Here is a 22,500-nt window from a genome sequence, read left to right on the forward strand (position 1 = left end):
CCTCCTCCTCGTTTACCATCCGGTATCATTATCGTCGTCGTCGCCACCCACTGCCACCGCCGCCGCCATCATCGTCATCATCATCATCATCATCATCATCATCATCATCGTCATCGTCATCGTCATCATCATCATCATCGTCATCATCACCACCACCGCCACTACTCTTATCAATATCATTATCATGATCATCATCATCATTATGGAAAGGATTCTTGTACGGAGCCTCTAGACCGGTTAGTAATACCAGCCAAATCTCCTTCAAATCACAACTTAATTGTCTTGACAAAAAGGAAAGGTCACACGTGCAACTAGGATAAGATAGTCTTGGAAACATTGAACCTTAAAAAAATTTTCATTAACGACAGAAGCAGTAGTAATACCAAAAGGTATTATTCATCCCCACTTAAAGTGGATATTCTGTTAGATGCCAGGTATCTATCATTGACAAGGTCATAAAAGGCCGAAACCACGTAATCTTGTCTCGGTGTTGGAGGTGGCGAGGATTTATCTCCCCGTTAACGACACAAACAAGAGGGCGTTTGGCCCTGAGAGCCAATGTGAGAGTTACTCTCATGATGATTACCGCAATAATGTTTGTTCTCACAGAACATCCATTTTTAAGCGGAAATTGCATCTTAAACATCATACCTGGAATGGCTTTGATCACAGGTCTGCTAAGTGAAATAATGTAAGGGTTACAATATGTTGTTACTTACCTCAGGTTGTCTGATCGCTGGTTCTGAAGGTACTCCTTGGCATGTTTGCTTAGTCATGTTATGACACAAGGCCACTGTGAACGAAGAGTCAACCCTGCAAAATGAAGGAAAAAAGCTTTTGATACATCGTTCTCTCCTAGTCTTCGTCGTCGTCGTCATCATCATCGTCATCCGCATCCTCTTCTCCTTCCCCTTCTTTCCCTTCCTTCCGTATCTCCCCTTCGTCCCCTTCCTTCCGTATCTCCCCTTCGTCCCCTTCCTCCTCTCCCTCCTTTCATGTATTTTTTTTCCATGTTGGCATGGGTTGGACGGGTTGTCACAGTCTACATCGTCACCGTCGTCATCATCATAATTGTCATCATTTACACTTTAATTCAGGAGCTGGTATAAACTTGTTACCAGTTCAGATATGTTTGAGACATATTCGCAACATAAGGGTTCGAACCCGTAAAAAGGCTATTCATTACATTTCGCCATGGAGAAAAGTTCTCGCTGTTGACAAAAGGTGCAAACAACACGTTAGTCTGGAACTCCTTCTATACAGATCGATGGATAATTATAGAGAAGGCGAGGAGAGGAAAGATAGAAATATATAAAGAGATTTTAAACTGAATAGAGTAGAAGAGATAGAGAGAAAGTGAGAAAAACAAAGAGAGAGAGAGAGATGAACGGAAAGAAACTTAAATTTAGAGAAAGAGAAAAAGAGCTTTTGAAAAATATTTACCTGATTTGAATATCTATTGGTTTGAAACCGAAGAAGGGACTCAGTGGCACCAAATAATGGTACTGACCTCCACTGCATGGTTTATTTTTTGCACAGAATGCCTGGCTAATGCTAAAGTTGAGTTGTTTTAATACAATTTGAGCTCTGGCCTCTACGAAATCTGAAATTGTTAAGAGAATATTTATACGAAAATAGTTTTGAACACTAAAACTTTGCAATGCTGTAATGAGAAGATGGGAATTAATAAGACGGTTAATAATTAATTGATTACAAAATTGATTTGTTATCTATAGAAGGAACGATATAAACTAGGGGGCGTTTGGTACCAAAAACCCCATAAACATCCTGAAGATCGGGATGTTTATGAGGTCTTTGGCTTATAAGATAAAAGAATGAAAATTGTGGTAGAGTGTGTAAATGGTGGTAAGGTAGAGAGAATCCAGTAGATAAATAAGTGGCGAAATAGTGTCAAGGTACTTACTGTCTGTGTCTCTCCTGTGTCTGGCCAACCTTTTCCCTCGTCGTAGGAAATAGGAGTTGATTTTGTTGTCATCGTCCCTGGGGTCATAGATGTTGACCTTCATAATCGGAGCAGTCTACAACGGAATATATTAGAGATAACAGATAATTCAGGAAATTATCAACAACCATTTGAGCTATTATTTTAACACTAAATACTGGATAGGATATACAAAATAAAGACGTGTGGTCTAGAGATTACGGTATTGGACTCACGATTATAAGATCATGAGTTCAATTCCTGGGACGGGCGGTGCGTTGTGTCGTTGAGAAAGGCGAGTCAATTCACATTGTTCTAAGCTACTCAATTGAAAACGAGTACCAGCCTAGTATGGGTGTAGTCCTTTCTTCCTCCAGCTGTCATATCGTCCCTTGTTCCGTTGGAGCAAAGAAGTGGGCACCAAGAGGGTTTCCTATTTCTGTTCTTAAGTACATAAACACCCAAAATAATTCACATGGTACATCTATAAAGTCTCTCTCGTTTGCGAGTGAAAGTTATGTTAAACGATATCATATTGAATAAATTGAGTGTATAAATCAATCGTGGTTTATGAGACCATATGAAATGTTGTTCTTCTTTAGATCCAAGTCAAATTTGGTAGCGCAGGCCGATGGTCAAAGGTATTCCAGCCGTTGCCATTACATTTTAAAGGAGATTCTAAGATCTATATTATATGTACCCTTTCCTGTTTCAAAATGTAGGAGTAAGATTTGAAGGAGATGTGGTTGCTATTTTTAGTAGATTCACTAATCATGTAGAGGTTTTCCAAGGAGTGTTTTCTTATGTCACTGAAGAAAACACTAACTTCATGCTTCAGTTCACTTCGCTGTGGTTTGGTGGAAGCGTACTATAACCTCAAGTGTTATTTGCTAACCAATCTATCCAAGGGAGATAATTCCTCATATATCTGCTTAATTCTACAAAATAACGAGCAGCTCATTACTGGTTTTTCGGCATCCACTTGTCCATGTATGACATATGTAATGTGAAAAACGTTATATCACAATATACTACTATATACTATATCTACTATTCCGCCTTACTAGCATTCTGTACTATATAGAATTGATATACTTACATTAGATGTTGCTATGGAAATACATATACCGATATGAAAGTGAACAAATAGTAAGTCCAGTAGCAATTGAACCCATATCTTCCATGTGAGTAATTCATTATGCTTACTGTTATACTATAAGCTTCTGACATTAATCTCACATTCAGCTTAACATTCACTTAATGAATTGTTAGACTGTATGCATATTTTATACACTCTTTAGTTCGTTATATAACAGTAAAAATCTTTAACCTAGGGGGCGAGGAACATTTTTAACCAATTACCCCAAAATATGATTTCGTTTTTTTTTTTTCATTTTTACCCCACATGGGGTAATTTATCTCGGTTCGCAACATATAAGCTTTTATGTGGTTGTTCAATCTTCTAGAAATATCAGGCAAGTCTCACTTATATCATACTTTATTGTCTTAACAAAGTAGGGATGTGTTGGATATCGTTGCCCTTCATTCACTGGATTATGGCTTATAATTGGAGTTCATCTGGACTTAGACAGTCACTCTGGAAAAATATGTTAGCTGGACAAATTATACTCTATAAGACAATATCACTATACTATATCTAATACCACGCCACATTAGTAATAACAAACTGCACACTGCTGTAGACTTATGTGTCTTGTTTAAGAAGCTCAAATAACGACTTGTAAATTTCTAATAAAGAACGTAGTTAAATTATTATAAATATGTGCTAAGGAGGGAGCCACTTCTTGGTCGCTAACCCCAACATGCTATAAAATGCTACCAAATTCTCTTCGAATTACATTATGCCCTCTTAAAAAGGAAGGACATATTAGATAGCATAGTGCTGGAAAGTTTGTCTAAATATATGAATTTATGATGGGATGGTCATGGTTGGAACGCTTTGTTCATAAGTCGGCTGGATCAGAACTGATTTGGGGTTAAACAACACCAAATCAACACAGTGTTGTTTTGCCTCAGATCACAGCCGTGACAATCCCATCTGTTTATTCAGCACTAATACATCTAGGACTACATTGTCAAAATATGGCCTCAATTTTTTTTCAAAGAAGGTAAGGTATAATATAAAAATTTTGTTGTTACTTCTATCGATTAAAACAATCAAAGACTTCTAAGTTGATTTGGCGATTCATATTAATGGGAAATAACTCCTAAAAATATCTACGCATAGTTGTCTATGATGAGCTATTTCTTTTCATTAAAAAAAAAAAAAGAATTGTACCTACGATCTCCAGATATCCTTATTTTACGGGATTCGTCCCTCATATTTTGACTGCTTCGAGACGGTAATTTGATCCTGTTTTTGTATTATATTTTAAATTCAAAAAAAATTTTTCATAAGTATTTTCCAGTTTTATACAAGTATTTTTTTAAAGTTGTTGCTTTCAACATATCTTTTAGCTTTTAGAAAATACACTTTCAGTTTAATATTAGTTTATCTAATTTTCCAAGTAAAGTATAAATTTACAGTTCAACTTCAACGTCAGTGGTTTGTAGTATGTTTCTTTGTTTTTATACATTGTGATCCTGTGGTCTTCATTTCTAATGTAGAACATCTTAGCTCTGATTCTTACTAGTTTCGAAGTAAAATAATCGCACTTATTCGAAAACAATGCGACTACAAAAAAAAAAAAAGACACCCCCCCAAAAAAAACAACAACAAAAAAAACCCACTATCTGTTTCTACGATTCAATAATTCATTTTATCCTCTTCTCTATTTTTTTTCACATTCAAGTACAAGACTACTGTACTCCCTAGTTTTGGCCCCTGTTTTTGTCGGTGAGAAAATAGAAGTATTTGAATAATGAATTCATGTATTACCGGTTGATGGATAACAACGTGAATCGGTTGGTCAGCTAATGGCCGATTGATTTGTGATTGCATCCCAGTGAAATTGTCTATCAAAGAGAAGTTAGAGGAATATAAAAACACATGTAAAGATATGTTAAAAACAACACAGACAACCAGCCAGGCAGACAGACAGCGAGCCAGCCAGCCAGCCAGCCAGCCAGCCAGCCAGCCAGCCAGACAGACAGACAGACAGACAGACAGACAGACAGCCAGACCCAGACACAGACACAGACAACCAGCCAGCCAACCAGCCAGCCAACCAGCCAGCCAGATAGCCAGACTGACACAGACACACAGAGACACACACAGACACAGACACAGACACACACACACACACACACACACACACACACACACACACACACACACACACACACACATTAGAATATGTAAGAAATATAGGAAATCATATTTTATAGTATAAAATACAGTATATGCATGTATATATGTGCATACACATGTTTGTGTATATATGCATATGTATGTGATGTGTGTATTTGCCTCTGTGTGTGTATGGTTTGAGTTCCATTAATATATGTAGGGCTGTGTGGTAAGTAGCTAGCTTACCAACCACATGGTCCCGGGTTCAGTCCCACTGCGTGGCACCTTGGGCAAGTGTCTTCTACTATAGCTTCGGGCCGACCAAAGCCTTGTGAGTGGATTTGGTAGACGGAAACTGAAAGAAGCCCGTCGTATATGTGTATATATATATATATGTGTGTGTGTATATGTTTGTATGTGTGTCCCCCCAACATCGCTTGACAACCGATGCTGGTGTGTTTATGTCCCCGTAACTTAGCGGTTCGGCAAAAGAAATCGATAGAATAAGTACTAGGCTTCTAAAGAATAGGTCCTGGGGTCGATTTGCTCGACTAAAGGCGGTGCTCCAGCATGGCCACAGTCAAAAGACTGAAACAAGTAAAATAGTAAAAGAGTAACTTATGCTAATAAGTGTAAGTTTCCAGTCAAGTTCTTAATATCTAAGAAGCCGTAATTTTAAAATCTTATGTCAGGTAATCTCTTCATTGTCTTAATATTCCACTCTATACCTGAATTTGTTGCTTCTAAATATGATTCTCTCACCATTTAACTTAAACTTTCGCAACAGTTTCACAAAGATTATTTCCTGATGTCTGCTTTTGCATCTTTTCTCCACTAATCATTGAAGATTATGGGATGTACCTTTAAATATGAAATTCCATGCTACAATTTAAAATCACTCTAAGAATCATACTTTCAGTTTATCCAGATTACTCGGTAAGATTAGTTATTGGTATGGTTTAACCTGGTTTCTAATTATCTGAATAACAAACGTATTAGGAGAGTTCTTCATACTGAATTGCCACGAAGACTAAAGAAACTAACAAGAACCTAACAATTTATGGCATTGTCTTTCGTCTGAGATAGAAAGAAAATGTGATGTATTGGTTGAAGGCAAGTGTATACAATAACAACTCCCATATATTTTTCACCCAGACGAAGGAGAATGATTTGAAATATTAGGGCACGGTTCTCGACCTGGAGTCCTGAAATGTAGTACTAAGGGTTGTGAGATGTGTTCAAAATGTTAAAAAACTGTAGGATATAATGTATAATTGCTTAACTACGTATAATTATTCAGTTTCATGTATCTTTCGAATGAGAGATGAAAATGGCTAAAACGAGTTTGTGGTTAGTTAATGAAGTCGGTTTATTGAGAAGTCTGGAACCTGTGGAAGCCTGGAGCTTGTGGAAAAATTCACTTCAGTAAAAGTGGTGATTTATAATGAAAAGGCGGTGGCCACTGTGATAGGATATTCACTCTTTACAACAACTGAACTCTATGAACCTTTCCACAAGCTCTCCTATTGGCTTAATTCTTGATGACGTAGATTATCGTCTGTTTCCACGGATACTGGATCTTGCTTTAATTAGCCAAACGTTTACCTACTGTTCAGAAGGTAAACAAGCAAAATTGATGATACCAAAATAGAGGTAAGTGGCATCAAATGTTAATGAACGGTCGCGTTCTGTGGATCATGTGTCACGTGACATTACTCAAAAGGTCATACCGCATGTCATTAAATGCCACTCAAATGTCATACATTTTATCATCAGACGTTATTAACAATGACATAATGTGTCATAAAAGGTCATTCAAATATCACACAGAATGTCATTAGAAGTCATTGTAAAGTCAGTCCCTTTGTCATGTATCATGAATAAGTCGTCAGATATCGCTCAAAGGTCACCCGTCTAATGCCTTACAAATATCACATTATATAATTAGTTTCAAATCACCAAATTACCCTCGAATGCTTGAAGTTACTTACAGCTTGGGTTGTATTGTTGCCTAATGTCTTCTTGCCGTGCTTCAGTCTCCAGTGGTGGTGGGCAACAGAACGCTTCACAGTTTGAAGACATACAGGGAGGGTAAGCTGGCACAATATATCTGTGAGTAGGTTTGTTTGTCGGCTTCTTGGATGCTGAGTGAAAATAAAGTAAAATGAATATTCATTAGCAACGTAAAACTCACTCTGGTACTTGATTTGGTTCTCAGTACATTACACGTTGTCATTCTGAGAAGATGAAATGTACTGAGATGGCAACGAATTGGTTGAGTCGCTAAAGCGCTGGGTAGAATACACGGTGTGGAGGCGCAATGGCCCAGTGGTTAGGGCAGCGGACACGCGGTCATAAGATCGCGGTTTTGATTCCAAGACCGGGCGTTGTGAGTGTTTATTGAGCGAAAACACCTAAATCTCCACGAGGCTCCGGCAGGGGATGGTGGCGAACCCTGCTGTACTCTTCCACCACAACTTCCTCTCACTCTTACTTCCTGTTTCTGTTGTACCTGTATTTCAAAGGGCCAGCCTTGTCACACTGTGTCACGCTGAATATCCCCGAGAACTACGTTAAGGGTACACGTGTCTGTGGAGTGCTCAGCCACTTGCACGTTAATTTCACGAGCAGGCTGTTCCGTTGATCGGATCAACTGGAACCCTCGACGTCGTAAGCGACGGAGTGCCAACACAGAATACACCGTAGTATTCATTGCAACTCGCGATCTTCCGAGTTCAGTACTCGTCGAGGTCAACTTTACATTTTGCTAAATAATGTAACAGTTGATAACTAAGGCACCATTCTGGTATTGGAGTCGATGTGCCTTTCTCTTTCTCCCCATTTCTCCCTCTAATAATAATAATAATAATAAGCAGTAAGCTGAAGCAAACCTTAAATAGAATTGGCTTAGCCAGATCTAAATGCCCTGCACACCTATGTTATGGCGTTGTCCCTACAACTCTATCACGAATTAAGGACCCACGACAGGGCAAAACTAGGTAAATGTATTGAGGGGAATGAAGTTTGATTGGAGGGAATCAATTTCCACTCTATGAAATTTCATTTTTCTTTTCGTGACAGCTCACAAGTATTTGTGTGTTAGTTCTACCTGCTACAAGCAGAAGCCAAATTTTTACCTCAAATCATACTATACCGTCTTAAAAAAAAGGGGGGGGGGAAATGAAGGATACATTGGTAAAAGTAGTTCGAGGTATATTACGGCGGAAAGTAAAAGTGGAAACACCATTCATCGTAAATTTGGTCTATCAAATAACAACGATGACGATGGCGGTTATTCATTTGCTTCTGTATCCCCTGCCGACACTTTAGCTACACTGATTTTTTAAACTACAAGCTATTAAACGTATTGATATGAAAGAGCTCTTCTATACTACCAAACATATTGTCAAGAAAAGATAATGTCTTAATAGCCCATCGGACTTAAAGCGAGCGTTGGGTTAATGTACTGATCGTATATTTCCGTTTTACTGTTAGTGATTACTGACACACGTAGTTAGAGTTGTGTCAATGTTAACGTAAGGGACAAAATCTTGAAATGCAAAGCCAGAAATCAAGGGAAAATACTCTGCGTTATAGGATATGTTAGAATTATCTCCCTTAATTTAACCCCATACTATATCTACGGCAGGGTTTCTCGAGAAAAAAAAATGGAATTTTGAAGTAACCACAACGAGATAAAAATGTGTGGAGAGCATTTTGATGTTGCGAGCCACCTATCGTTGTGAACAGGAGGCTTCAGTAATATTTATAACAAAAAACAAATGCAACACTGTCTACTGAAAATATGTGGATATGCCTCTGAAACTGTGCCTGGAATTGAGTCACTTGATAAAATGAATCAAGCTCGTCTAATTAAAAATGCATCATTAAATTAAATGAAATTGATTTCTTACATAGGCACAAGACCCAAAATTTGATGAGAGAGAACGGACGATTATATCGATCACAGTGTTCAGCTGGTACTTATATTATCGACCTCCAAAAGATGAAAGGCAAAGTCGACCTCGGCAGAATTTGAACTCAGAACGCAAAGACGGTCAAAATGCTGCTGAACATATTGTCCGGCGTGCTAACGATTCTACCAGCTCGCTACCTTCTCGCACACATATATTATTTTCTATTCGAGGCACAAGGTCCGACATTTTGGGGAAGGAGCCACAGTCCATTAGATCGACCCCAGTACGCAACTGGTACTTAATTTATCGACCCCGAAAGGACGAAAGGCAAAGCCGATTTTGGTGGAATTTGAACTCAGAACGTAAAGACAGACGAAATACCGCTATGCATTTCGCCCGGCGCGCTAGCGTTTCTACCAGCTCGTTGCCTTCACGCACACATATATTGTCAACTCTGCACTGTTGTAGATGGTATGTCTGTAGTGTTGTACATGATGAAACGATACTTTGGGAGAAATGTCTGAGAAATTCGTATAAGCCAACAAGCAAACTTAACCGGCAAAACTCTTCTTTGCTCACTAATCTCTTTACTAACTTACTCATTACCTACCAGGTTTGGATTGTTTGTCTTTTATAGTCGACTCAATAAACTATATCGACTGTCTTAAAGATCGATCTTACATCCTTCTGAACTACACACTCATACTCAGTTTCATTAAATCGTTATATTTCCTCTCATTCTGCTTCTCTGTATTTTAGTTTTATTTTAATTTCTTTATCTACCGGTCTAAGCAAGAATTCTAATTTATATTTTATCTTTTGCTTGTTTCAATCATTAAACAGCGGCCATGCTAGGGCACCGCTTTGAAGAATTTTAGTCGAACTTATCGGCCCCAATACTTATTATATTTTGTAAAGTCTGGTACTTATTCTATCGGTCTCTTTTGCCGAACCGCTAAGTTACGGGGACGTAAGCACACCGACACCGGTTGTCAAGCGGTTGTAGGGGACATACACACACACACACACACACACACACACACAAACGATGGGTTTCTTTCAGTTTCCATCTACCAAATGCACTCACCAGGCTTTCGTCATCCCGAGGCTATAGTAGAAGATACTTGCTCAAGAACCATACAATTAGAAAGCAACCTTCTTACAAAACAGCCACGCATGCGCTTTAATAATTTCCTCCTCCTCTTATTGGCTCCGTTTGAGTAACTATATGACTTTTAATCCCACGATATCTCTGAACTTTCTGTTAGAATCCACGAAAACTGCTTGAGTACATTACCCCACCCATTTCATTTCATTCCTTTTTTTTTTTCATATCTCATCCTCAGCCTGTTTCTATATTTTATAAATCTGTTCGACAACGAAAGAATTATTCATCATACACATCTGCCTCTGCTATTACTCTGTTATTCAACTTTTATTAGTTCTAGATGAGAATAAGTCCTAATCCCGTACTTTTCTGTGAACTGCCATATCTTAGTCAATCATATATAAAACTACACGAGAATATCCTTAGGATATGCTTGATATCTGTATCGGCACAAATACGAACACTGTTGCAAATGCGCGTTCTTTGATGTTCTTTATTAAGAAGACTGAAGCAAAAGCAAAATATATTTACTCACTATGTCTTTCCCTTGATGATGACGATGATGATGATGATAATGACGATGATGATGTTGTTGACGATGATGACTTTGTTGTGTCCAGTAATTTAGGCGTCGTGGAGGTCCTTGTTTGTTTGGTCACTCTATGTATCGGTGTCGTTAGCGATGATCGGCTTTTACTAACCGTTGTATTTGGAGATTTATTTTGGGTGTCACTGCTCATTTTCCATTCACTGAAAGGAATAACAACAAATTAATAATAATAATAATAATAATAATAATAATAATAATAATAATAATAATAATAATAATGGAAAAAAAATGCTTTCTAATTGATGTATCAATACCAGCAGATGACAACGTTTCTCTAAAAGAAATGGAAAAACTTTCAAAATACAAAGACCTGGAAATAGAGATAACTCGAATGTGGAATCTAAAAACAGAAACAATTCCTATCATAGTAGGTGCCTTAGGTATAATAAAAAAATATTCAGACAAATACATAACAAAAATACCAGGACTTACAAATATATATAACATACAGAAAATTGCACTACTGGGTACTGCACACATTCTACGCAAAACACTTTCAATACAGTAAACATAAGAGCACCACAGCAAACCACAGCACATACCCAAGGCGCACAGAGCTGCGCTCGGTAGTGAAGTGAAAGCACGTTATAAAAATAAAACTACTGAACAATAATAATAATAATAATAATAATAATAATAATAATAATAATAATAATGATGATGATAATAACAATACAGTACCAGGAATAGGCTTTCATGGGTCCTGATCTTAACTGACCGGAAGCGTACATGTTTTGTCTTGATATAAGAAAAAGGGTTACATTAAATATTCTGCTTAATACCACAGATACGCTTATCAGTTTTTTGACTTTAACCAGTTGAGCATATTCCTTAGTGGCTGACGATATGTGCATTTCTGATCACGAGCAGAAGTAGCGGAGGAGCATCATAGCCATGTGTTGAGGGGGTTTGAATAATTCACCTCTGGAAACACAGGTGTTTCGTTCAACATCCTTAAACCACTCTTATTCAGGGATCTTTTGTATGAGATAGGCTACTCGACCTGAAGAAAATTCTAACTGGGCCCTACCTGCAAGGTCATGCGCTGTTTACCTTGATAGGAGATCACTATGTTGCGCACATATGGTTGTGATGCATGTGCCTGGTGTACCCTTATCTGAGAGGCAGTCATGATGGGTATATTGGGTTTGGTATATTTGTACTCCAGTGTCACTTTGATGGCACGCACTGCTCTCTTACTCAATAATAATAATCCTTTCTACTGCAGGCACAAGGCCTGCAGTTTGTGGAGAAAGGGAAAGTCGATCATATGGAATCCAGGGTTTCACTGGTACTTATTTTATCGGCTCCAAAAAGAAAGGGTGAAAGGCAAAGTCGACCCCGACGGAATTTAAACTCAGAACTTAAAGACGGGTGAAATGTCGCTAAACATTTCGTCCGGCGTGCTAACGATCTGCCAGCTCACAGCCTTAATAATAATAATAATAATAATAGTAATAATAATAATAATAGTAATAATATTTCGTATGTGTATTTCGTGTGCAAGATTCTTGATGTGGATACGTGTGTTGAAAGAAATACAATTAAACCTTGGGAGAGGCATTATGCCGGTAATAAACACACGCACTGGTTCAGTCCTTTATTAATTTATATAGTTTTTTGTTAAATTATTTCATTGCAAGTTACTGAAAAGATTGCAAAAGTGCAATGAAATAATTTAACAAAAAACTATATAAATTAATAAAAGACTGAACCAGTGCGTGTGTTTATTACCGGCATAATGCCTCTCCCAAGGTTTAACTGTAATAATAATAATAATAATAATAATAATAATAGATACTTAATTTGAGTGTAGATAACGCGGCGGAGTTGATATTTTAAGAATAAGTAAATGGTAGTGAAACCCCAGCCGATTTCTATGAATAATAACTGTTTATAAATTCATAAATAGTGCAGAGTAACAGAAACAAAAAATTGAGCCAAGTGAAACTAAATCTGGCAGTCTTGGAGGCCAGACATTTTAAATAAAGAATAACGGTTACTCACAGAGGGCTTTGTAAGTGCGTACTGTGAACTTTCTGGTTCTGAACGATGTACTTGATGGAGATGGTCACAATACTGATGTAAACGAGAAAATAATTTAAGATAATAATAATAATAATAATAATAATAATAATAATAATAATAATAATAATAATAATAATAATAATAATAATAATAATAATAAAAAAATCAGACAAATACATAACAAAAACACCAGGACTTACAAATATATATAACATACAGAAAATTGCACTACTGGGTACTGCACACACTCTACGCAAAACACTTTCAATACAGTAAATATAAGAGCACCACAGCAAACCACAGCACATACCCAAGGCGCACAAAGCTGCGCTCAGTAGTGAAGTGAAAGCACGTTATAAAAATAAAACTACTGAACAATAATAATAATATTTAAGGATTGATGTTACTCCTCCCGAAGGTAAAGAAACAATAAGAAAAGTGCGACTGTTATCGAATGAAGAATATTTCGACACTTCCTGTGTCATCCACAAGTTCAAAATAATCATCTCATTCTACTTCATTTTGGTAATATTTAAAATTAAGTAGAATGAGATGATTATTTTGAACTTGTGGAAGATACACGAAGTGTCGAAATATTCTTCATTCGATAACAGTCGCACTCTTCTTATTGTTAATAATAATAATAATGATGATGATGATGATGATGATGATGATGATGATGATGATGATGATGATGATGATGATGATGATAATAGCAGGGCGTTAAAAATTGACGTTAGAATAAGACGATCATAAAGCAATATCTTATATATTAGTATGGACACGTGCGCATGTATACATTTCAACACACGTTTGTAAATATATATATATATATATATATATATATATATATATATATATATATATATATATATATATATACATATATACATATATATATACATATATATATACACATACATACATACATGCAAACATACATACATATATACACACAAACACATATATGGTGTGTGCATGCGTGCATGCATGTGTGTATGCATTGTATGTATATATATATGTATATATATATATACGCACACATTTATATATATATATATATATATATATATATATATATATATATATATATATATATATACATATACATATTTATATATGTAAACATACACACACACACACACACACACACACACACACACACACACACACACATATATATATATATATATATATATACTCTACTCCAAACTTGTATTGCACTTTCTATTGTTTGTACAAGCCGTACTATGTAATACTAAAGATTCACACAAATAATCAAAGTGCCACATGAATTTTTTTATTTAAAATGGTCAGATGTAATTTTGAGAGATATTCAGCTGTCATTTTTAACAAATCGAGCAGTCACGAAGAGGTTCTCTGTTAGAACATTGGCAACGTAGTTTGTTGCTTGTTGTTTTGTCCCAGATCCGCCCAGATAAAACATCTCTAAGATTAAAGGCGTTCCTGTTATGGCCATTCCAACTTTTCCTTACGCAAATTATTCAAAGTGTTCTATCTTAAAAATGTAGAGTGTAATTTTATAGATATTTAACTGCTATTTCTAGCAAATCTAGCGACCACAAAGTGTCTTCCCTATGGGTCGTATTCAGCATAGGAGCTAGCTAAAATTATAAAGCAATATTTACCAAAATGCTATAAAAAGGATCAGCAGGAGTACACATATCTGGAATGTTCTGTAGGTGCAGCATTTGATTCCAAAGAATGGTGCCGTACTGCCATGAGGTGAACCACTGAATGGTGTGCTGGCTCCAGAACTCCTGTGGTGATGATGATGGTGATGGTGGTGGTGTGGATAAGGCTGTTTGCTTTTTACAGGGGCACTGGAAGAGGAAATTGAGAAAAATACACGAGATTAATGGTGACTATTATTGCGCTTACGGATGTGTTGGTGGTTTGGTATGTAGGTGGATGTTGTAGCATTGGTGGCTGCTGGACCTTCTTGCATGTTTATTGTGGTGTTGGTGCTTTTCGGTGCTGTTGTGTGGTTGGTATGGTATTGAGTAGTTGCTGTGGTGTTGCGTGGTGGTTATAATGTTGTGAAGTTGATGTGTTGTGGTTGTTGTTCTGTTGTGTGGTTGTTGTAGTGTTGTGTGGTTGTAGTTGTGGTATTGTGCAGTTGGTATGGTTGTTGTAGTGTTGTGCGGTTAGTACAATGTTGTGTGGTTGTTATGGTGTTGTGTGGTCGTTGTGATAAAAATTCTCCCTGCAATATCATGTTGTGAAGAGCTTATTTGTGAGTATTTAACTAACACTAACATACAAGTATACGTGCATGCAATTATAAGAATATTCTTTTCTACGCTTGGCACAAGGCCCGAAATTTTTGGGGAGGGTGCCAGACGATTAGATCGACCCCAGTACGCAACTGGTACTTAATTTTTCGACCCAGGAAGGACGAAAAGCAAAGCCGACCGCGGCGGAATTTGAACTCAGAACGTAAATAGAGACGAAATACCGCTAAGCATTTCGCCCGACGTGCTAACGTTTCTTATTTCTTTATTGCCCACAAGGGGCTAAACAAAGAGGGAACAAACAAGGACAGACAAAGGGATTAAGTCGATTACATCGACCCCAGTGCGTAACTGGTACCTAATTTATCGACACCGAAAAGATGAAAAGTGAAGTCGACCTCGGCAGAATTTGAACTCAGAACGTAACGGCAGACGAAATACCGCCAAGCATTTCGTTCGGCGTGCTAACGTTTCTGCCAGCTCACCGCCTTACAAAATGTAAAATAATAACATACGTATAGAACACACTATTAACAAACTACAATTACTATTTAAAATCGTTTCCCTTTTGCCAAAGCAATAAGAATATTAGTGTTCAATAAAGATCGTTGGATTGCTAGTTATATATATCATTCCTACTCATGGAATAGTAACTAATGACTGGTAGAAGTTAAGATCTTACCTGGACACAGTGCTTAAACTACATGTCGATTTCGAACTGATATTTGACTTTAGGCTGTCGAAACGTTTTAATTTGGACAAACGGTTATTCATTCTTTCCAACTCGTTGATTCTGGTCTCCAGATTGTCTGTAAGTTTGCAGAGTTCCTTAACGGCACCAACATTCTCCAAAAAAATACGATCCTTAAAACAAAATGCCACGAAATAAAATATTGATAATACATTTATTCTATTTTTACTCTAGGCACAAGGCCCGAATATTGGGGAGGGAGCCAGTCGATTAGGTCGACCCCAGTACGCAACTGGTACTTAATTTATCGACTCGGAAAGGACGAAAGGCAAAGTCGACCTCGGCGGAATTTGAACTCAGAACATAAAGATAAACGAAATACCGCTAAGCATTTCGCCCGACGTGCTAACGTTTCTGCTAACGTTTCTGTCAGCTCGCCACCTTAAAACATTGATAATACATTTATTATTTCATATTATTGCTCGAATAGACACAATAGGGAGATGTATCTACGGTCAAATATAAATTTGTGAGGGTTAACAATTAGTTCTCAAGTAGGACTGACATCTTTGGGAATAAAAGAGAACTGATAGGCTTTCATAAAAAGGGAAACCATAACAAATAGAATCTGCTTGACACGTTGTGGTGCAAGGCTTGATGTTTCGATGATAGGTGTAGTGCTTAGTCAATTTGATTTCACTCAGAGGACTTTGGTCGACCCGAGGCTATGATAGAAGATACTTGCTCAAAGTAGCAAACCATGGGATTGATTTAAAAACTTCGTGCTTGTGAAATGTAAATTCTTAACAATTCGGTCATGCCTGCGCAAGTAACCTCTTTATTTCTCTTTTACTTTTTTACTTGTCTCATTTATTAGACTGCAGTCGCTCTAGGAACTGCCTAGAAGGGTTCAATCGTACAAACCGACCCAAATACTATGTTTTTTTAGTCTGATTTCTTTTTGCCAAACCGCTTACTTATGTGGTTGTTAGCAAACTAGCAGAGAGGCCACACACAAACACACAAACTCTCTCTTGCTCTCTCTCTCTCTTGCTCTCTCTCTCTCTTGCTCTCTCTCTCTCTTGCTCTCTCTCTCTCTCACATACACACATATGCCCTACACTACGCACGTACAAGGCTTCCACGGACTTTTCGTCTATCAGGTTTGCTTACCAGGCATTGGTCGACCCCGGCTGCAGTAGAAAACACATAAGATGCCGCATAGTAGGACTTAAAGCGAAACCACGTGGTTGCAAAGCGAAATTCGTTATAATAGAGCTTTGTCTAGCCCTAGCGCAATGGGCCAGTGGTTAGGGCAGCGGACTCGCGGTCATAGGATCGCGGTTTCGATTCCCAGACCGGGCGTTGTGAGTGTTTATTGAGCAAAAGCACATAAAGCTCCACAAGGCTCCGGCAGGGGATGGAGGCGAACCCTGCTGTACTCTTCCGCCACAACTTTCTCTCACTCTTTCTTCTTGTTTCTGTTGTACCTGTAATTCAAAGGGTCAGCCTTGTCACACTGTGTCACGCTGAAAATCCCCGAGAACTACGTTAAGGGTACACGTGTCTGTGGAGTGCTCAGCCACTTGCACGTTAATTTCACGAGCAGGCTGTTCCGTTGATCGGATCAACTGGAACCCTCGACGTCGTAAGCGACGGAGTGCCAACAACAACAACCCCCAGTGTCATGCCTCTCTCTCTCTTTCTGTGTTTGATAAAATATATAGATCGCAGTCAGTTTCGACAATGAGTATTCCAGTTGTTCAGTCAACTGAACAGCTTATGCATTGAATAATAGGGTAATTGGTTGAATATTTCTCGAGTTGAATCGGTATTAATGGCTGGAGAATCATGACTGCTACCGTTTAAGTGTAATATATTGCAAAAAGAAAAAAAGACAACATAGTAGGAGTGCATTTTAAATGAATATTCTACGAATTTAAAAATTAAAAGAAGGAATGGAAAGAATTTATAATGCATCGGAAAAAAAGCATGGAAAGGAATGAGAAAGAGTTTTTCAAGTGATTGAAAAGGAAAGAAAGAGAAAAACTTGCGAAGGGTTAAAAGTCAGGTAGGAATGTCGTTTTGTGGTGTCGATTAATAATCTTATAAAGGACCTTTAATATGAATGAACACGTAGTAGTAGTAGTAGCAGCAGCAGCAGCAGCAGTGGTAGTAGTAGTAGGAAAATAATAATAATGATAATAATAATAATAATAATAATAGTGATAATGATAATAATAATAATAATAATAATAATAATAAGAAGAAGAAGAAGAAGAAGAAGAAGAAAATGAAGAAGAAAATGAAACAGCATTTTGAAAACTTGTTTCCTTACCTTATTAACAGTGAGAAAGTTCTCAATGATTCGCCCACTCGGCAGCACCAAGTCCCCTGTTTCTCTGACGGCGTCAGGTAGGACTTCCCGTAATTCCTGAGCAATCACTCCAGTCTCTTGGCGCGTAGTCTCCTCCAGGCCGGCCACTTTGGCATAGTCGTTGTTGTAGGAATATTTATAAATTCGCATCTGCTGGATGTTGGTCAGCTGTTCTTTGGAGTTGACCTATCGGGAGACAACAGCATTATGAACAAGAAGATCGAACAGTAGAAGCAGCAGCAGCAACAACGACAACAAAAACAACATCAATAGCAACGGTGAGAAAAACAACAATATCAAAATAATCAATAGTAGTAACAGCAGTGACAACAACAGCAACAACAACAGCAACATTAACTCTTTGCCTGTCCGGTGTATCACGTGATATACACGACATATTTCGCTGACGTCCATGCATCGTATATGAAACACATTTCCAGCATTTTTTCCAACCGTCAGAGTAACATCAGAGTTTATTTATGAAAGGAAAGCTTTATGTTACTCAGGATGTGTGAAGCGAGGGATCACTACGCTGAAAAACAAGTATGGACGTTGAGGACAAATATGTGAAAATGCTCTGAAGTGGCAAAGGGTAAGAACGCTCAAACTGAACATCAGCCACGCAGACTTTGCTTGTGTTACAAGGGGCTTGCAATGGCCAAAGACTCTGTTCTTCCTCTTCACACATATGCACACACACACACACACACACACACACACACACACACACACACACACACGCACACGCAGAGGTATCATCATCATCATCATCATCATCATCATCATCATCGTCGTCATCATCATCATCATCATCATCATCGTCATCATCATCATCATCATCGTCTTCACCATCATCGTCATCATCCTTTTCATCGTCGTCATCATCATCATCATCATCATCATCATCATCATCATCAACATCATCGTCGAACTTTGATAAGTGTATTGAAATAAATTGAAAGCCCCCGGAATCACTGCAGCATTTTACATCATCATCGGGTTGAGCTGGTTCGGATTTGCATGAACCTGACTCTCTGTTGTCCGTTTCTAGTTTCTGTGACAGGTGATAATTCCTTCCAGTGATATTTCAGGTCACTTGTTCACTGAACACCGTATGTTTTTCGCAAGGTGATCCGTGTGATCCTCACCATTTTGTGGTATCCAAAGTAAGGTGTCACTGACCATCTCCTTATTACTTCTACAGTAATATTCAGCAAAGCGAACTTATCTTTTTCTAATGGTGAGTGACCCTTGAGGAAGCTTACTGTATAATCTCTCTTACCGTCTCCCCCCACCTCTCTCTCTCTCTCTCTCTCTCTCTCTCTCTCTCTCTCTCTCTCTCTCTCTCTCTCTCTCTTCTCTCTCACGTAATTTGTAGATGAGCATTTAACGATTAAGGCGGTAATTACTTTGAATTTCGTAGATACGAAAGCATAAGTCTAATCGTGCAGGTGTCAGTTACAAGTAAAGCTATGACCACGTTTAGTTTGAAAGGTCGATTTTTATTAACCACTTGGAGAGCTCAGTTCGATTTGGAACGAACCGAGTTAATAACAACAACAAAAACAATTCCAACATCAGTTATAGTAAAAAAAACAAAAAAAAAAAAACAAAGCAAAGAAGCCAATACGAGGAGATCTTTTGTTACTGAGTTTGCTTCAAATAGCAATTCATTCTGCTTCACATCACATCCAGCTAATTCTTCACTTTAGGACACTTTGTATAAGGTACGTTATGTCTGCAAAAAGAAGTGATGTTCACGGCTCGATACAAGGTTAACTCATGCTCTAAGCATAAGTTTTTCTTGAAGTCAACTGATGCTCTAAGGTTTTTCTTCAAATCTTACATTGTCTAAATCATTGGTTCTCAACCATTTTTATCTGTGGGCCCCTTTGATTACTATTTTATTATGGTGGACCCTCGTAGCCATTCGATGTTTAAAATCTAGTTTTATAGAAACTTCTTTCACAGTTCCTATTTTACTTTTATCATATTAACTTGTGCAGATTTAACCATGTAAAACGCAAGAGAAAGAAATTTTGCTGTTTCTCGCAATAAACACATCTAAAGCAAATTGTCTTCATGGACTCCTTTAATATATTATTGTGGGTCTCCAGTTTAATAGTGGAACGTGAAATTTCCTGTAAGTCAGACCCATACCTAGCTGGATCTGGGGACTAAGCAACCGCAGCAACGGGAACATTAAAACCAATATGGAGGCGAGACGCACGTGAAAGCTCGGCCATTGGTGGTAGAGACCAAAATTTCATCCGATTGTATATTGTCACTTTGGATTAAATAAACAACAGCAACAACAACAATAATAGCAGTAACAGCAATTCCTACATTATCTACAAACCTCTTTTATTTCTTCTTTCGCTCTCTTATCGGAAGGATGAAGGATATGACCGGTGAGTTTTAGATTACCGTTTACTGTTAGGCTCTCGTCTGGATGGTCTGTGTTTATCCCAACTTTACCCAAGTGGAACACAGCGTCTTGTACATGTCCTTTCTGCCAAACAACATCAACATCACTATCAAACTGACCCGGGTTCGAAGCCTGCAAGAATATAGAAACTTTTGTCACATGTGCCTATATAATATATAAGAAAAAAGATATAAAACATGTATTTATATGTGTATATACAATATGGAGGCATCCAAGCTGAAGTTCGCATTACAATCGTGAGGGCTGGAGTTCGATTTCACTAAATGATATCTTGGGCAATCTTTTGCCACAGCTTTACGTTAATCCAAACCTTCTGCGTGAAACTGGGTAGACGGAAGCTGTATAGAAACTCATCGGATGGATTGTACTAGTAGTTTTAAAATCTGTCACACTGCTTCCGTCTGAGAGAATTACGCTAAGAATACACGTATCTGTGGAATGTGACATGATAATTCAGTTAGCAGGTTTTCAGTTGATCGAACAATTAAATTTTCATCGTTGAAACCGATTGATATCTATTTTACTTTTGCAGTATGTTCGTCTCTCTTGTTTTAAAATTTCAATTCTTTAAAAAAATGAAAGAGCTAGTTTCTAAAAAAGAAACAAAATTCCAGCACTGGAACTTAGATAACAATAATAGTGAAGTGCTACATTGTGAATTTAAGAAAACTCTTACATATGTTTATTGTTCTCTTACCGATTGTATATACTAAGCGCTTATTAGCTTTGTTTACCTGTAAACCACAACGTTTCGTGGTTACTATATAAACATTTAAAAATATGCTAGAGGTACAAATGCATGTGTCTTCCTGAAGTTTTACTAAGAAAATTAAGAAACTTGGTCGGCTATGAAATTTGGTGTGAATGCAATTTGGTAGGCTGAAACTGTATGTATGTGGAAGCACCTAGGGAGTAACTATTCCCATTTCGGTGAAGTAGATTAATCCGTAGCACGGTTTAATACTACCATTTGGCTTTAAGTTACCGTTAGCAGATTTCATTGAGTTGCAAACGTTCGTGTCCGACCCCATTCTGAGGCTAACTTTCTCCTTTCCTCCGCACCACACAAATTATGGGGATTCTGAAGAGTCACGTGAGTACTACCCATTCTCTTTTGACTCAGTTGTTAAGTAAAATTTTTTGGTTACCTCTTCTAACCATGTTATTCTTATACTGTAGTTGAATGAAAATGAACCCCTACCCTCACAATGATCTTTTCTGATACATGTGCTGCCACTACATAATTGTTATCTCCGCAATGAGCATGTAATCCCACGACCAACATGAAATAGCGTTGATCAGGATTCGGTTTTCCTTTCTTACGCATGTTATTGGATGTAGTTTCACTGAAGTGCAGCCGGCCCACCGTCACTTTGCACATTTGGTTTGGGTGCAGATCGATCCTGGTTGGATAGAAAAAACAAATATATAATTATGGCAATGTGGAATAATGTTGTTGTAGTTTGTTGTTGGCAATGATGATGATGATGATGATAATGATAGTAAATAGGAGTAGTCGGAATAATAGTGATGATAATAATAATAATAATAATAATAATAATAATGCTTTCAAATTTTCGCACAAGGCCAATAATTTCATGGAGGGGTAGTCGATGAAATCGACCTCAGTGCTCAACTGGTACTTAATTTGTCGACCCAGAAAGGATGAAAGGCAAAGTCGACCTGGGCGAATTTGAACTCAGAAAGTATGGACAGACGAAATGCCGCGAAGCATTTTACCCGGAGTGCTAACGATTCGGCCAGCTCGCCGCTTTAATAATAATAATAATAATAATAATAATAATAATAATAATAATAATAATGAGCATGATAAAACATATGAACAAAAACATAGGAGCCATACCTGGATCCT

The 22,500-nt window shown here is 37.7% G+C and overlaps 1 protein-coding gene across 4 annotated transcripts in view; it reads right to left on the reverse strand.

The window, feature by feature from the left end:
- Positions 1-22,500, reverse strand: part of LOC106880209 (myelin regulatory factor-like protein) — a 135,504-nt gene that overhangs the window by 2,488 nt on the left and 110,516 nt on the right. For all 4 annotated transcript variants that reach the window (XM_089355753.1, XM_089355752.1, XM_089355755.1 and 1 more), the window contains 12 exons: positions 21,829-22,030; positions 20,538-20,738; positions 18,140-18,364; positions 15,793-15,974; positions 14,505-14,699; positions 12,835-12,906; positions 10,753-10,967; positions 7,184-7,336; positions 4,842-4,918; positions 1,925-2,039; positions 1,444-1,603; positions 720-813 (listed from right to left, as the gene is read on the reverse strand). In XM_089355753.1, the coding sequence (XP_089211879.1) occupies positions 720-813; positions 1,444-1,603; positions 1,925-2,039; positions 4,842-4,918; positions 7,184-7,336; positions 10,753-10,967; positions 12,835-12,906; positions 14,505-14,699; positions 15,793-15,974; positions 18,140-18,364; positions 20,538-20,738; positions 21,829-22,030 (1,891 nt within the window). The remainder of the gene's footprint in view (positions 1-719; positions 814-1,443; positions 1,604-1,924; positions 2,040-4,841; positions 4,919-7,183; positions 7,337-10,752; positions 10,968-12,834; positions 12,907-14,504; positions 14,700-15,792; positions 15,975-18,139; positions 18,365-20,537; positions 20,739-21,828; positions 22,031-22,500) is intronic.

This window comes from Octopus bimaculoides, chromosome 7, assembly GCF_046866305.1.
Source record: "Octopus bimaculoides isolate indiv1 chromosome 7, ASM4686630v1, whole genome shotgun sequence".
In the NCBI taxonomy this organism is placed as follows: domain Eukaryota; kingdom Metazoa; phylum Mollusca; class Cephalopoda; order Octopoda; family Octopodidae; genus Octopus; species Octopus bimaculoides.